Consider the following 18368-nt stretch of genomic DNA (forward strand, 5'->3'; position numbering starts at 1 on the left):
ATTTATAAGGCCACACCTGTTCAGTCTCAAATATTCCTTGGATGAAATCCTGGGTTAATACTGCTGGAAGAGATGCATGCCCTATTACATACACATTCACTAATTTTCCAAAACGCAGTTTTTCCGTCACCCTATTAGAAAATAATATCACTATATTCTGTCAAATTTTGAAGAGAAGCATTTGCTCTCCTCACCACTTTTACATCTGATTTTTCTTTTCTTTTTTTAAACACTGTAGACATAGACTCCCTAGCGGTTGACTTTGGGCCTTGCCTCGCCTTAGAAGAGACTTCACAATCATTTTGTACCTTCTACTACTTAGCTATATGTTATTTGGAGGAACATAAAGCGATGTCACTGAAAATATTCTTATATTACTGAAAATGTATCTAATATACTGATGATTCATTTATTTCTGCCCTAATTACCCTTATAAATACAGAATATAGATTTAACTAGAGACAATGAATTATTTCTTTTCAGAAGGAAATGCTACTTATTTTTTCTAAACAAAAAAGCTAAAAGAAAGCATCAATTATATTACTAGTTAAAATAAAACTTGAAAACTAGCATATTCTCCCAAAATAACAGCAAAAAATGCTATGGGACAAATAAAATTAACGGTATCAACTCAACAAAACCGTATTTTACTAAAATATTTTATTGCGATATTTACTGTCTCAAAATCAATACAAAGTTATTAAAATTATTTACATAAAAAGGAATGAAACTATGTAGCTAATAATAGCTGTTGAGTAAACAGCATCAGCACAATTTTAACCTCTAAATCAATACCTATTTTTCTAAGGATTGTTAACAATAGTAAAGAAAAAAATTACTGATCATGGTTGTTAAATTCACTGATTTCCATAAAAATAAAAGTCCTTCATCAGGTTTATTTAAGATAAATAATTTATACCTTTGAAGAGTAACTGGAGAAAAGCCTGATTTCCTCATCTATTCTGCAGTCCAGTGAACTTTATGATTAGTTAAGTAGTACATTTTTTCTAAACTTCACACTTATTTCTCAGATTTTTTCTCAGTATTAATGTCAATGTATATTTTATATAATATTAAAAAAAGTATCTACACTAGCTTTATAGTCCGTTTGGAACTAGTATCCACGGTGTAACAAATACTTGCACGGTGTACACTCAGATATGCCCACAAAAACTAGTCTGTTGGTGACTTTAAAAAAATATATTAAGATGCCAAATAAATCTATTTTATTATGAAATGAAGACTTTGATTAAGAATATATTTTTATTAGGCATTTTGGTAACAAATCATTACCCTATATATAGGTGGTTTATTCAGCATATTTTTAAAAGTAAATGAATTCCACTGTAGTTTTTCTTGAAGGAAAAGAAATCACTTCTCCAGTTGTTGAGGAGTACTAAAAGCTTCGTACACATTAGCAGCAAAGTCTTTCACTTGCTCCATCATCAACAGGTCCTAGCAAAGATGACAGTAAAACATTACAATTTGTAAGAAGTATAGATAATATGAATCCATATCTGCAATTTGAGCAATGAATTTAGCTCTAAGTTTTATGGCATTAAGGTCAAAAAGAAAATCATTTAATGAAAGGAATATTTTTTCTTATAATAAATTCTAGGAGATATTTATTGTTTCAGTTCTTATGTGAAGGCTGGTGAGTATGGTAAGTATTCAAGTGTGACTTTGAGAAGAAGACCCAAAACAGTCTTCAAATGGACTTTTATGTGTGCCAAGGACTAGATACATTATCTGTTGAATAAATGATTACAGTACTAAAGATGCAAATCTAAAGGTACTTTTGTTAGAAGCTGACGTAACGTGGTTGTGAGGTAAATTACTTTTTTAGAAGATCTAACACAGAATACATGTAGCATATCATATATTATTGCATACACATACATAAACCGCACATAGACACTTTAGAACAAGCGTTCTTCAGAGATTTGTAAATGTAAAAGTAAGAAAAAAATTTTATTTTCATGAACCTTTAACTAAAATCTAGTATTTCTTTCAGTTAGGAAATTGCCAACCAACTGTGATAGTACTAGCATGGCCTATGACTTTGTCTTCACTAGAAATCAGACATTTTCATGTATGATCGTTGTGGAAGCTGCATGAACTGCTGTTATAGCTTGTTATTTAATGCGTGAACAAAAAAGCAATGCTGCTTCTTCATAACTTTGATTTTAAAAAGCATTTTGAAAACTGTATGCAATTGGTTTTCTTTAAAACCTATGTACTTTGTAATATGCATTTATAGACATTATTCTGAGAAGGGGTCCATAGGCTTCACCAGATTGTGAAAAGATCCATGACACAGAAGCATTTGAGTGCCCCTGTGAGCATGAGAGAAACAGTAAGTGAAACTGTCCTTTGTGTTCTCTTTTAAGTATCAGAAAACCCAAGTGAGCTACAGACAAGTCTTGATTTCAATAAATTAATGATTAAATTCTCTGAAGGCAATGTGGCATTTTAACTCATAGAAATTATGGTTAAAAGAACTGGTGGGAGTCTTGTCAATCAACAGTGTAGTATATCAGTTTAATCTCATTCAGTCATACTCAAAAACTTTAACAATTGGTGTTTTTATTGGATTGAAATCTTTTGTTTTTGTTATCAATTATTCAGATTTTAATTAATGTAGTACATGTATATTATGCTTGGTTGTATTTCCCACTTGTTGCCAAGATGAACAGCCTACTGATGAAGCCAGAGACTTTTACGAAAGTGGAGAAAGGTAAAGTTAAGGTTTAAATGCCAGAAGTTACAACCTTTTTTCTCTCACTGATATACATGTGAAAATTAATATTAAATTAAAAATTTAAACCAAGTTTTTAATTAAAAATTTAAGCTTAAATTGAACTTTAAGTAAAATGAGATCAGTCTTATTCACTCTTCCTTCTGCAATATGAATGTCTAACTGTCACGGGTGAGAAAGATGACACAGAAGACAGAAGAGAACAGTAAGGGAAAATAAGCATGTAAAGGACATATAAAGGACAAACTGATGACACTATACACAGAAAGAAGTAGTAGTCCGTAGTCTCAGTGCTTTTCACGTTCCCAAATAGAAAGTACAAGGACAATAATCTAACTTGTCTGAGACACATGGTACTGAGAATATGCCATCCTGACGCTTAGGCTTTAGAGTCTTCTCACTGTCCATTACTGCAGTAGTTTGGAATTGAGGTGTATTGCAAACAAGTTTTTACTTTTTTTTTTTCTTTTAAGTTGTTCCACGCCCAGTGTGGAGCCCAACATGGGGCTTGAACCCATGACCCTGAGATCAAGACCTGAACTGAGATCATGAGTTGGAGGCCTAACTGACTGAGCCACCCAGGTACCCCGCAAACCAAGTTTTTATTTCTAATACAAGTTTTAGTCTTCTAAACCAAGTTTTCTAATCCAAGTTTGCAAGTGACTCAGAAAAAAAAACTATGTGGATTCAAAGTTACTATTTCAATAATATCAGTCTTAATGCATTCCAAAATGCTTTTCTAAGAAAGGATGGAGTTATAGGTAGTAATGTCTTATGCAGTTTTTCAGGAGATTATTGGTGCACTATTAATAGTCATATTTATTAAATCTAAAATGCTTTACTTCTCCACAAAATTTTTTTAGTTTTCCTCAAAATTTGTGGAACTGGATCACTAATCTCACAGCTCAATCTTATTACCAATAGTTTAATGCAAAATATTAACACAGTAAGTTCAACTGACCACCAGAATGTATGTGGACTAAAAATGCAGGCTAATTGGTGTTGGACTGTAACCCGGAGAAAGGTATTCCCAACCTCATAAATTTGCCATGATACAATGTTGCTTTCATGGGGCATTCTACCACACTCTACATGTGATTTTAAGTTTTTGGTTTCTTTGAACAAATATCACAGGAGAGAAATGTAATTTTATTTCAGATAAATATAACCACAACCAAAGATACAATGTTTTAAATAATACCCCCAAACTTTCTTCTTACCTGAACAAAATGACTAGGTGTTTCACTGCAAACTGAATGGATCTGTCCATTTACTATTGGAATTATCTTAGCTAATGGCAGGCTGACACTGGAAAGACTGAAAAATCATCATAGTAATAATTATTTTCTGAAATTACCTTATGGGAACTTAACATGTTAATTATAGTACAATACAGTCACTGAAGAACACTCACTCACAGAAACGTCCTAAGAAGAAAATAAAAATCATACATAATTCTACCCCCTAGAAATAACAACTGTAACTGACATCATGGTTAATTTCTTCCAGTAATTTTTATATGTATCTATGCTTTTTTGTGTGTTTTTTAAACACAAGACTATATAACCTCTCCAGCAATATTGTTTTGTATTTTTATTATTATGAACATTTTTCCATCTTATTAGAAATTCTTCTAAAGTTTTAATCTAGTTTTTAATGATTATAAAGATAATTCATCCTCCAGCTGTGACAATTTAGATCTAGCTCCTTGGAGTTGGGCATTTAAGTTTTTGCCTAATTTTCTTTAAACAGTTCTTTGTATTAACACAGAATTACTGGGTCAAAGGGTATGATTTTTAATTTTATTATTTATTTATTTATTTATTTACGAGGGTGGGGGGAAGGGAGAGAGCACAAATTGGGGGAGGATATAGAGTGAGAGAGAGTCCAAGCAGACTCCCACTGAGGGCAGAGCCTGAGGTGGGGCTTGGTCTCAGGACCCTGAGATGACCTGAGCCCAAATCAAGAGTTGAACATTAAACTGACTGAGCCACCCAGGTGCCCCAAGGGTATGAATATTTTTAAGGTTTATAAGGTATACTGACAGACGTCCTCTGCTTCTCCAGCAGTGTGTGAGAAAACCTGCTCCATTATGCCTCTTTCTACATCAAGTATTAGCTTTAAAAAAAATCTTGGTATGTCTGATAGCTCAAATGGTTTCTTACAGCTTTAGTCTGTGTTTCTCTCAATTACTAGCAATGTTGAATGTTTCTCCTCCCTACTCCAGTGAACTACACCATCATCTATCTGGCTGTATAAGAGGAGACCTGGGCTTTTTACCTTGGCACTTCTCTATCCTGACTATATCGAATCCCCCCACAATCCTAAATATTTCCTAAGTGTGTCTACCTCTCCCCTTTGCCAAACCTAATCCAGGCTAAGCAGTTTCTCTTGTCTGGACTGTAGCAGTGACCTTTTAACTTGTAACTGCTCAACAATCATTTTTTTGGGAATAAATGAATGTTTGTGTGATTATGGATGATATAATGACTGTTAAATGTGAAACAATTTGTAAACAATGATGAAATAATTTTTGTGTGTGGGTTATAGACTGAGGTTTATTACATTAAATGCAATACTTCATATATTTATACCTGAGGCTACACTAGAAATTTCCTTTTAAACACCATGAAAATGCTGAAGCTATTTTGTCTAACCTGTGCTATGCTGAGATTTGAGGCAATGCATAAAAAGAAAAAGGAGTGGAGAGATTTGTGTATTCCTGAGAAAATTACACATTATTGTCCTTTATGGTAGCATTTTTCAAAATCTATCAAATTTTTGTTTATTTTATTTTATTTTAAGATTTTTAAAATTTATTCATTCGAGACACAGATATACAGAGAGAGAGAGAGAACATGAGCAGGGGGAGAAGCAGAGGGAGGGGGAGAAGCAGGCTCCCCGCTGAGCAGGGAGCCCGATGCGGGACTCGATCCCAGGACCCTGGGATCATGACCTGAGCCGAAGGCAGATGCTTAACCATCTGAGCCGCCCAAGTGCCCCTGTTTATTTGTTTGATGTCTCTCTTTGTACATTAATTTTTCTTCAATAGAAACTGAAGACACTGCTATCATACAATGTCCATGAGGTTAGATACCATGTCTATTTTACTCACTGTATTATCCCAGTACTTAGTAAAGGGCCTGGTGCACAGTATGTGCTCAATATATACTTTTAGAATCAATTAATACAAGTCTTTGTTCATCCACTGCTATATCCCACCCCAATTCTGTTTCAATTCCTTTTCCACCGAGCAATCCAAGTGATCCTACAGTGTAAATCCCATCATGTAACTCTCCTGCCACTTCTCTCTAGTGGTTCTCCAGCACTCTCAAGCTGACTACCATAATCTGTATGTGCTCAGTTCTCCAACTTGATCTCACACTCCCCCTCTTCCCAGTTCCAGCTGTTCAGCTGTTACACCAGCTTCTTCCAGGTCCTCAAGTGTACCGTGGTCCTCCTCTTTTCAAAGTCTTTGCCCTGTGGCTTCTGCCCTAAATGTCAACTGTCCCACTCCAGTCCAAGGCCATATTTAATAGATGCTCATCTTTTAGTTCTCAGTTCAAATTATTTCCTCAAGGAAGCTGCTTGACTTTCCATGTTTGTCAAATACTTTTATCATATGTTCAATGTTCTTTTCCTTTTAACACTTATCACAGTTTGTACAATTATGTTTATTGTCTATTTCTCTTCTATTGTAAGATCCACGAGGACAGAGACTTAGTACAGTGCCTGATACATAGTAGGTGTACAACAAATAGATGCTAGATGAATGGAAAAATTGGCACTTCTACTTCTCTTTTCTGAGTTATCTGTTTGTGTCTATGACCATTTCTTTCTTTGAGTGTTTCCTTCCTTAACTGATATGTCCATAATGCTATTAACCTCTTTGTATAATATATACAGTTTGCAAACATTTCCCCCAACATATCATTGCATTTAATACCAATTATAAAGCTAATAAAGCTTGTTTGATCTGTAAGTTTTACATTTTACAGCCAAACCTATCACTTTCTTTTGTAAAGTTCTCTACTTTCTCCATCTTGAACTCTGACAAATATTCATTTGTTCATTTGCTTTTATTGTTTAAACCTCCTTGATTTTTTTGGCTATGTGTGTGGTACAGAAGGGTCTAACTTTATTATTATTTTACATTAGTCGTTGTAAAATGACTACTCTGCCTTATAATTTACTAAATAATACATCTCTTCCTCACCCCTAATGTACTAATTTCCTGTATATTTTAGAGCCTGTTTCTGGATTTTACATCCTATTCCATTGGTTTATCTATTATGAGTAACATATTATTCTAATAATTTCACCTTATATGTTTTATAAGGAGAGTTTATTTATTGCTTACTTTTTCAATAATTTCTTGAATATTATATATTATGTGCATATGTTATATATATAGTATATACAGGAATATATACATATATATCACACACACACATATATATAATTTGAGCTTGTATTAGTTAGCATCACTTTTCAGTTGTTTCTTTTGAGGGTTCTAGATCATTTTGTCTCTTTGCCGAAACTGAGAATCTTTTTTCTTGACTTACTGTGATGGCTAGAACTTTCACTACATTTTAAATAAAAGGAATAACACAAGGCATAATGGAAATACTTCTAGTATTGAATCATGGAGTATGAAGTTGATTACCGATACAGAAGAGAAAAAACTTAGGACAGGAAATACCGACTGAATACCTAGTGTATGTAATGAAATATGAAAGGGCATTAGATAGTCTCTGACTTTGAGAGGAGGCTTAAAATATAACTGAGGAATATGATTCCAGTTCTAGGTGAAAAACGTAGGTTGTATGGGAAAGTAAAGTATGGAGTACTGTAGGAGTTCAAAAAGGAAGACCATCAATGGCTGATGTGGTTACAACATAACTTTTGTAATTCTTCAGGGTATAAGGTCAAGTATTTGTGTTAAAACAACTATTACAATTCTTTATCACTACTCAGGAAATAACTAACACCTTGCTAGGTAGAAATTATAGTGAACTTTTATTAATTGGAGCACCTTGATTTAGGGAGTATATAGGGGCTGAAATTTATTTTTGTATAACTTAAAGAAATCCTAAAAAAGATTTTAGGGTGATATTTAAATTGTTTAAGAAAATAAATGTTATTGCTCTAAGTATTCCAAATCCTCAATTTTAATTGCAAATTATTCTTTTTTATACAATAAAGAGGGGTTCCAGAGAATTGAGTAATTTCTTGCCCTATGTATTTAAGAATTAAATTGGATACTGCACATATATACTGCATATCACTTACTGTTTCTCTTCATTTTAATGGACTAGTTTATAGTCAGTTAACATTGGTTTAGTACTTATTATTTTCTGAGTTTAATATAAAAAACTACAAAACAGCTTATTAAAAGAGTATAAATTCTACTAGGAGACCCAAAATATTCATGTTGAGCTAAGGATATAATAAAACCGTATGATACATTTTAGCAGTATGAATGTATGACTTAGAAATAATTGTGATTAAAATTACTAACAATTGCACTAACTAAATACTCCCAATCCTACAATAAGAGCTAAGAATGAATAGTTGTAGAAGTAAGAGATAATTCATCAAATGGGAATTTATAACAAGAATGCCTGGGTTATTTTAATGACCAAACTATTGAATTATGTGGGTCAATTATGGCTTACAGTAATTAAATACATTTTCAGTTTTATATTCTAAAGAACTAAAAAAAAAAAACCCGAAGAACTGGAATTTGGCTTACAGAAAGGTAGTTTCACAACTTATTTCCATATAGTGGCAAAATTTGGGGAAGAAATGAAATTTTTTTTTTTTTTTTTTTTTTTTAAGATTTTATTTATTTATTTGAGAGAGAGAATGAGATAGAGAGAGAGAGCATGAGACGGGGGAGGGTCAGAGGGAGAAGCAGACTCCCCGCCGAGCAGGGAGCCCGATGCGGGACTCGATCCCGGGACTCCAGGATCATGACCTGAGCTGAAGGCAGTCGCTTAACCAACTGAGCCACCCAGGCGCCCAAGAAATGAAATTTTTAATATTGAATCCAGAAGGAGCTTTTACGGAGTCATTGGCTTAAGGGAGTTTAATTTGTTGACAAATGATCAATCAAATTTATCCTCTAAGATTTTTTTTATTACCTGGAACAAAAAATAAACACATCCAAAGCACTCTTTTATTAGAGTATTCATTAGACACACAACATTTTTTGTCATCTTACCTACTCATGGAGTTGCTATGTTGGTCCTGTTCAGTAGGTCGAAAGAACTCAGCCATATTGTCTAGCAGTCTGCTAAACCCTCGGTTTAAACATGTATTCAAAACTGTACTAAAATCTGGACTATACAAAATAAGAAGGATAAATTGCTTTTTAGATTTTCAATGGAAAAGGAAGTAAATTCAGTAGCTATGTTATCTTTGACAGCCACCAACATTTCTAGTCACAACCTACTTTTTATAGCCTAAAACACTGTAAGAATATATCAAGGAGTTAATCTTTAACAATTAAGCATTAAAAAGTAAGCTTATTATTTAGCACAATACAATGAGAATTTTCATCCAATTTGTGAGATTTTCTTATATCATCCAGCACTTTATACAATGTGTTTTCAAAAATATCAATAACAGTATTACTTCTCTTCAGGAAACTTTTTTTTAAAGATTTGATTTATTTATTTGACAGAGAGCGAGCAAGCACATGAGCAGGGGGAGGGGCAGGCAGAAGGAGAGGGAGAGGGAGAGGCAGGCTCCCCGCTGAGCAGAGAGCCCAAGGCGGGGCTTGATCCCAGGACCCTGAGATCAGGACCCCACCTGAGCCGAAGGCAGACGCTTAGCTGACTAAGCCACCCAGGCGCCCCTCTTTAGGAAACTCTTGAAGAGGAATCATCTTATAGTCACAGATATTGGTTTGCTTTACATACTGTCATGACATCCCAGTGAGATAGAAAGTTTTATTATCATGTACAGTTGAGAAACTGGATACTTAGAGATGAAGAAATTTGTCCAAAGGTATGTAATTAGTAAATGGGAGAGCTAGAATTTGAACCCAGGCCTTTTTGATCTGAAAGTTCAAGCTCTTTTTGTTACACCATGTAAGTACCTCACAAAACCTTTTTTTTTTTAAAGTAGGTTCCATGCCCAGTGTGGAGCCCAACATGGGGCCTGAACTTACAACCCTAAGATCTGCTATCCAAAAAGGATAGCCAAGAGCCAAGATCAATAGTTGGATGTTTAACTTACTGAGCCACCCAGAGCCCCAAACCTCTTTGATATAAAGAATAATATATATGTACTATAAAGATAGAAAATACCTAGTTGAACAGATTAGTTTGATCTTTGACATCTAGAAATCTCAAGCTCATGGGAGTGTTGGGCTAGGGGCTATAAATTTGGGAATTATTAGCATACAGACAGTGGTTAAATGGGGGAATATGAAATTGTTTGGGACAGCTGAGGATGAAATAAGAACAAATACCTTAGAAAACTAATGTTTATAAGAAAGATGGACACAGAGGAAACTAAGAAGAAATAACCTGAGAATGTGGAGAGAAATTAGATTACACTGTCATGGAAGCCACTTGAGAAAAGAATTTTAAGAAAGGCTTGATCAACAGTGTTAATTATCAGAGAAAGGCCAAGTAAGATGAACATTACAGGTTGAATGGATTTGGCAAGAGATCACTGATGACCTTTTCTAGCATTTTGTGGAGTCATTTGGTGGAAATCTGAGTAAGAAAAAATGTGGAGGTGGCTATTGTAGAAAGTCAAGAGACTAGAATTTGATGAATTCAGACAGTAGATTCAGTAGCTGAGTTAACCTTCAAATTTGCTAATTTTTGTCACGATCATGAAAATATCTTATAAGCAGAGCATATAATTTCCTCAGAAAATACAACTAGAGAAAATGGTCCTAAATTATCTTTAGGATAAAAGAAACTTTGATATTTTAACCATTTAAGATAAGTGGGTAAGACTGGTATTACTACTCAGATTCTACAATGATAAAACTACCTCAAAGAATTTAAGTGGCTCAACCAATGCTGAACAGCTAATAAACAGGAAAGCCCAACCTGAATCTAGGTCTTCCAGTCTTCTAATGCATAGGCTGGTGCTTTCTCCATTTTTAACACCCTGGTTGTCTTCTGGGTGACTTAAAACAGTAATACTCAATTTAGGGAAGATGTGGAATTTTTATCACTCAAAGTTTTAGGGACATTATAGTCTATCCTGAGAGAATTGGGGGGGGGGTAGATCTCAAACTGAGTATGTGTGTGTGTTGGGGGGAGTGTACACACATCACATATGTGCATGTGGTATACATGAGGATTAGCTGGAGCTGGCTACTTCTGGCTTCAAAGTGCATTTCTCCCCGACTCCTAAAGTGAGTATCAAGTGATTTCAAGTTGGTAGTCAGAACTGCTGCAGCTATAATTTCAGTTTCTGGTTTGTTTGTTTTACAGAGCTAGTTGTTAAATATTTACTAATACACTGGGTATACCAGAATCACCTGAGAGCTCTTCTCAAAATATAAATGCTAACTATCTTTCAGTCCCTCAACTAGTATTTCAGCATCTCTAGGCTAAGGAAGTAGATTGAAGAAAGCATGCGCATCTTGAAAAAAATCTGTTTCTCTGATTACCTTAATAAAAGAAACACTAGTTTTGGTAGGAAATCCTACCTAAAGACAGGGAACAGATTCAAAATGTAATTTTAACAAGATACTATGTTGCATATGTTGTTTAAGAAAAGCTAAAAAAGAGTCATAAGTACATTCAAAATAGAAACACATGTTTTCTGTTACATGCAGTATACATACCTTTCCAACATGTCTCTAGTTTCATTGAGTAGTTTAATAGTTGTAACATCTCTAGGAGAAAGCCCGCAGGCCTGTGAAATTAAAATGCTATACTTTAGGGTTTCAAATATTAGCACAAAGTTATGATGAAACTAATCATATTAAAAAACCCCAAGAGTTGAGGAAATCTACAAGTCTATGTTTTATCAACAATCAAGAAATGAGTTTTTTTAAACTCAAGAAAACTGTAAAAGTTCATATGTATAGATAAGTACTATTCAAAACATGAGTCAGAATCTTAGTTATTGTAAATAATGTTGCAATAAACATAGGAGTGCATATATAAGATTAGTGTTTTTGTTTTCTTTGAGTAAATACCCAACAGTAGAATTATTGGCTCATACAATATTTCTATATAGACACACAATGGAATATTACACAGCCATAAAAAGGATGAGATTGTACCATTTAAGACAACATAGATGGACATAGAGGGTTTTATGCTAAGTGAAATAAAAAAAAAAACCATATGACTTCACTCATATGTGGAACACAAAGAAATGAATAAAACAAAAGCAGAATGAGACCTATAAATACAGAGAACAAACTGATGGTTGCAGAGGGAGGGTGGTGAGGGGTCGGGTAAAACAGGTGAAGTGGAGTGGGAGATAAAGGCTTCCAGTTATGGAATAAGTAAGTCATGAGAATAAAAAAGCACAGCATAAGGAATATAGTCAATGATATTATAATAGGGATGTATGGGGACAGATGGTAGTTATCCTTATGGTGAACACAGCATAATGTGTAAGTGTGTGGAATCACTATTTTGTATATATGAAACTAATGTAACATTGTGTGTCAACTATACTAAAAAAATGAGTCGAAGTAAAATTATACCTTTTAGGAGCCTTGTTTATTTGGCCCCTCTTGAACACATTTTCTAGAATATATTTACAGAGAAAAAGATAGTCCTTTGAGGTTCCAGAGGCCTGGGATTTTTTTTTTTTTCTTTAATTGGTAAGACATTTTATCAAAATTTGTATGTCTTTTTTCATCAAGTCTAGTCTAGTCTGGCGCTCTGTGTGTCCTTTCCATCTAAAGTTTCAGGGTTTAATTCAGTTCAGGTAAGATTGGGTCTGTCATTCCTTTCTTCACTTGTTCTTTGAATAATTTTCTTTTTCAGTTCCACTGTTGAATTTTAAAATTTGGAAACTGTTTTATCATTCCAGAAATTTTTTTTTTTTTTAAAGATTTTTTATTTTTTTTTATTTATTTGAGAGAGAGAGTGAGAGTGAGAAAGAGCACAAGAGGGGGGAGCGGGAGAGGGAGAAGCAGACTCCCTGCCGAGCAGGTAGCCCGATGCGGGACTCGATCCCGGGACTCCAGGATCATGACCTGAGCCGAAGGCAGTCGCTTAACCAACTGAGCCACCCAGGCGCCCCAGAAATTTTTTTTTAATACTCTTATTGCATCTCCTTGAGATTAGAATTTGTAAGTAAGTTTTCTCCTGTTTCTTTCATTAATTCCGTTCCATCTATTCTGCTTGTTCAGTTTAGCCTCCATCCTGCAGGTCATGGGGTTCCCTTAAATGGCTGCAACCTTTTTTTGGCCTACTCATGAAGGCAGGGTCTCTGGACACCCAAACAGGTCTATCTTTGGGGATGGAAATACAGCAGGCAATGAAAACCATGGTAGTCTTTGTTCTAATAGGGCCTCTAGGATAAGGTATGGCTTAGGGGCCTCTTTGGTTTAAGGCTACCCCAGTTGTCAAGTGAGATATTCTTTTCTTAACTGTAAAGAATGGGTATAACCTGCTTATATATGGAAAAAACCAATATTTTAAAATGAGGTTTTAAAATGAGGTTTTTGTAGGTTTAAAAACCTACAATCTTTGACATTTTTCTTATTCTTTTTTTTTTTAAAGTTTATTTATTTAAGTTATTTCTACACCTAACATGGGGCTCAAACTCATGACCTGAGATCAAGAGCTGCATGTTCCACTGAATGAGCCAGCCAGGTGCTCCATTTTTCTTATTCTTATTTATTTATTTTAAATTTTATTACGTTATGTTAGTCACCATACACATCATTAGTTTTTGATGTAGTGGTCCACGATCCATTGTTTTCGTATAACACCCAGTGCTCCATGCAATATGTGCCCTCCTTAATACCCATCACCGGGCTAACCCATCCCCCCCACCCCCCTCCCCTCTAAAACCCTGTTCGTTTCTCAGAATCCATAGTCTCTCATGGTTCATCTCTCCCTCCGATTTCCCTCCCTTCATTTTTCCTTCCTTTTCCTAATGTCCTCCATGCTATTCCTTATGTTCCACAAATAAGTGAAACCGTATGATAATTGACTTTCTCTGCTTGACTTATTTCACTTAGCATAATCTCCTTCAGTCCCATCCATGTTGATGTAAAAGTTGGGTATTCATCCTTTCTGATGGCTGAGTAATATTCCATTGTATATATGGACCACATCTTCTTTATCCATTCATCTGTTGAAGGGCATCTCAGCTCTTTCCACGGTTTGGCTATTGCAGAAATTGCTGCTATGAACATTGGGGTGCATATGGCCCTTCTTTTCACTACATCTGTGTCTTTGGGGTAAATACCCAGGAGTGCAATTGCTGGGTCATAGGGTAGCTCTACTTTTATCAATGAATAATTTAAATCACAACTGCCCACGACACACCAATATGGAGCAACACCATAGTTGATAACTTAGATTAGGCCTTCTTTGTTTCTCAACTGGATGACTAAAATTTCCTTTAGTCCACTTTGATACTGCCCTCATGGATTTATTTTAAAAAGCAGAATGTGTAATTGTGGTACTGGCCTGGCTAAATTTATCTTTTTCTATAAACTGAAGTTCAGCTCTTTATCTTGGCATATAAAGCTCTTCATGATCTTGCCCCAGCTATCAGCTCTATTTTCTGCTACTTGATCTCATATAAATATAGTTTAGTCACATAAACTGAATGTGTCTCCTGACTTCCCCCAAATATAATGAATAGGTCTTATTCATTTTTTGTATGAATCATACATCACAATGTCTTTCACATAACTAATACTCAATAAAAATTAGCTCAATATCTAAAATTATGTTTCTAATTAGAAATCAGTCATAATTGCTGTTTGTTTTCTAAATGAATGAAGTTTTATTTAAGTTATTGGAATACAGGCCTTTTAATCACTTACCTTTCAAGAGCCTCAGAAATCTAAATTTCAAGAGATAGTAAAAGAATTTTAAAAATATAGAGTAACTGGTTTGGTTAAATGGTTATGAATTAATCACCTGGACTGCTAATGGAGTTTCTTCATCTGGCATCATATAATGGCATAATAAAGATTTGGATCCATCTTTATTAATCCAAGAAGAAGATTTATGCTGCTCAACTAGATTTCTGATTTCTTTTAGTTTTTGCTCCAAGTCCAAAAGGGACAAAGAATGTTTAAGAGAAATGCTAGAAACAGAGAAAAGGGAATCGGGATAAATTGAAACTATACAACACATCCTTAGCACACTCTTTTAACAAATTACTCTCTGAGAGCTAGTCAAACCTGAAACTGCTGACTGAACTCACTAGAGTGGATTCAGAAATCAGCCATCAGTTAAGTGTCATTATTACAGAGCCACATCAAGTCTTGCTGCAGATTTCACAAGAAAATTCCCATTGTAATTATAGATACTATGAGTATAAATGGAAGATAAAGGCTCAGAGGCAGATTTTAAAGTAAGTGTTTTATGTTATGACCCAAATATTTCTGGTTTGTTTGGAAGTCAATCAATAAACAATGAAATATTACATCTTTTCCCTTAGTATCAAAAGGTTGGCACTAATGCAGAAAATGGATTCACAATCCAGTATCTCAGGACTGTGTCTGTATAAGGTTACAAAGAATTTCACAAACCACCATTTGTCAAATCACCAACTTCACTAGAACAATTCTAATTTTTCTTTTATTCACCAGAATCAGGAAGTCAGAGAAGCCAACGCAAAATGCCTTACCTTCCTAAAATCTTCTGTACAGCTTGTTTAATGACCGTGATCAATTCTGTCAGGCCTATTAAAGGAAAAACAAACATAAAAGCCTTGTTCACTTTTTGAATTCCTCAATAATAAAAAATGAACAAATTAAAATTAGTTTCCAGGTCACAAATAAGAATCTTACCATCTCCAAGGAGGTGCTGAATACTTGATAAATATTGCTGTTGGACATCTGGGGGAGCAAGAACTCTCTGTACAAAATAGAAATAAGGTTAAATTATCTAATATTATTAGTATATAAATAATATTTTCAGTATAACTTGAGCTGAGATTTTTCAGGACCTGAAATGATAGGAAAAAACAGTATTCTTTAACATAACAAAAAGTCTAGTTTCAAAATATGAAAAATAATGCTAGAAGTTTACAATCACATGAAATATAAAGATATTTATTTTACAGACATTATCAGGATAAGTAATATTCAGTTAAATTCATTTAAATCTTGAAAAAAATGGCAATATCTATGTAAGTCTATGAAACTTACAGTGCCATTTTTGCCAACTGCTGCATTATCCAGGTAAATATATCCACCAATTATGTTTAACTGGACTCGCAAAAGAACCACCAGCATACAAGTACTGTATACTGCTACGATACTTCTTGTGAAACCTTCACAGAGAAAAGAAAACAATTTGGTACTTTTATTAAAACAAACAAATATGTAAAATCACAAACTATCCCTATGGTTACTTTTTTTTACAAGGTGACTTTAAAAAATACATTTGTAACTGTTTCAAGTACAAAAATATATCAATTCAAAATATTCATAGTCTCTCCTTACAACTTGTTTAATGTAAATTAGGTATGATCTCCTAACTGAAACAACCAATAAAAGCAATAACTAATATATTGAGTAAAGGGTTATATATTATTAGCTTAGAAAGGAGAACACAAAAGGATTGGGAAACACTGAGATTTACAGCCTCAGAACTCTGAGCTCTCCAGGGAGCTAGCTGAGAGTTAAGAGTGGAGGGCTGAGCATGGAAGAACTCCAGCTAGTAATGGCAGGTAAAGGAGGCTGAGCCCATTTAAGGGCTGGAGAAAGTACAGATAGGGGATACCCAGAGACTAGGTTTCACAGCAGCCTGGGACAGAATGTTCAAAACAGAGGAGAAAGCAAAGGTGTTTAATGTTGCCAAGAGGTCTAGAAGGAGGAAAATGTCCAGTGGATTTAGTAACACAGAAGTTACGGCTGGTGCTTGTGAGATATGTTTGGGTGGAGACACAGAAGTAGAAGCCAGGCTATAGGGTTCAAGGAATGAGCTAGAGAGAAGAAAAGGGAATGTAGAAGTCTTTGGTATTATATAAGGGGTGGCTGAAATACATGGTACTATAAAGGTTTAATTTATTTTTAAATAGGCAAAGCTTAAGCATGATTTAGTTGATAAGGATCACATGAATGGATGGGAAAATGTAGGAATACTTGGTAGTATAAAGTTCTGAGACTAGTGTGTTTACTCTGTATAGACTGTATACTCTGCCCCTCCCTATCTCCTCATGCACTCTTTCTTTCTCCCTCAAAAAAAAAAAAAAAAAAAAGCATAATATTGCAGGTATTAGTACCTAATGTAGGCATATGTGGTCTAGGACAGGTTTACATATTATAACAATAACAACAGTAATACTACCATCACCACTAAGATTTCCTGAATACTTTCTAGGACCAGATATTGATCAACTACCTTTATGAGAATTATTTAATGTGGACAACAACTTTGTGGTAAAAAAGAGTCATCCATACAATGGAGTATAAAAATTTCCCTTTATAAATATATATATATTCTTAAAGATTTTACTTATTTATTTGACAGAGAGAGACACAGCGAGAGAGGGAACACAAGCAGGGCGAGTGGGAGAGGGAGAAGCAGGCTCCCCACTTAGCAGGGAGCCCGATGTGGGGGCTCCATCCCAGGACCCTGGGATCATGACCTAAGCTGAAGGCAGACACCTAATGACTGAGCCACCCAGGCGCCCCTACCCTTTATAAATATTTTAAAGACGTGCTGTCACACAAAGTAGGCAGACTTACTTATTATCTTCAGATCCTCCCATATTTCCAACTTGTTTGAAGGCCTAAAGAAGAAAATATGAGAATAGTAATCAGGTAATCTAATAGAAAACTTAGAACTTTATATCTTTATAATTAATTATATTTTATTACAGGATAACTATAGGAACCATAGGAAACAAAGCCCACAAAATATAGTAAATATAGTAAAAAACCCTGTAATTTCAGTAACCAATGATAACAACCATTTTCACGGGGCACCCGAGTGGCTCAAAGCATCTGCCTTCGGCCCAGGTCATGATCTCAGGGCCCTAGGATTGAGCCCAGCATTGGGCTCCTGATCAGAGGGGAACCTGCTTCTCCCTCTCCGCCTCTTCCCCTTGCTCGTATGCTGTCTCTCTCTGCCTCTCTCTCTCAAATAAATAAATAAAATATTAAAAAAAAAAACACAACCATTTTCACTAGTGTATTGGTATATATCCTTCTGGTTTTTATCCTCCTTCTGAGCATATGCATATATATAAATGTAAAATCATACAGGAAAATCAAGAAAAATATTTATTTCTTTCCCTCATTTACCATTTCACAAATAATGAAGCATGTCAATAATCCTTCAAAGGTAAATAATAAAGTATTTTTTATTTTAAAGTATTGTTACAAACATAATTTAAATATATATAAATATATATTTGATGTTTGACGTTTCAGCTCACTGTAGTTATTATTCTTATTGGTGTTCAAATTGCC

At 34.6% G+C, this 18368-nt stretch overlaps 1 protein-coding gene across 3 annotated transcripts in view; it reads right to left on the bottom strand.

Moving 5' to 3' along the window:
- The window catches only part of PEX3 (peroxisomal biogenesis factor 3), a 36661-nt gene continuing 18293 nt past the window's right edge, over window positions 1-18368 (bottom strand). Inside the window, exons 4-13 of one of the 3 annotated variants that reach the window (XR_002480486.2) lie at window positions 17643-17686; window positions 16098-16222; window positions 15738-15804; window positions 15575-15629; window positions 14860-15028; window positions 11580-11650; window positions 8985-9104; window positions 3979-4075; window positions 1294-1455; window positions 1-60 (exon numbers count right to left, since the gene is read on the bottom strand). Coding sequence is in view for 2 of the 3 variants with exons in the window: in XM_021693156.1 (XP_021548831.1) it covers window positions 1372-1455; window positions 3979-4075; window positions 8985-9104; window positions 11580-11650; window positions 14860-15028; window positions 15575-15629; window positions 15738-15804; window positions 16098-16222; window positions 17643-17686 (832 nt within the window). In the remaining variant the exon portion in view is untranslated. Of the gene's footprint in view, window positions 61-622; window positions 1456-3978; window positions 4076-8984; window positions 9105-11579; window positions 11651-14859; window positions 15029-15574; window positions 15630-15737; window positions 15805-16093; window positions 16223-17642; window positions 17687-18368 lie in introns of those variants that run through there. The other 2 variants (XM_021693156.1, XM_044917319.1) reach the window with 2 other exon arrangements.

The sequence above is a fragment of the Neomonachus schauinslandi genome, chromosome 8 (assembly GCF_002201575.2).
Source record: "Neomonachus schauinslandi chromosome 8, ASM220157v2, whole genome shotgun sequence".
In the NCBI taxonomy this organism is placed as follows: domain Eukaryota; kingdom Metazoa; phylum Chordata; class Mammalia; order Carnivora; family Phocidae; genus Neomonachus; species Neomonachus schauinslandi.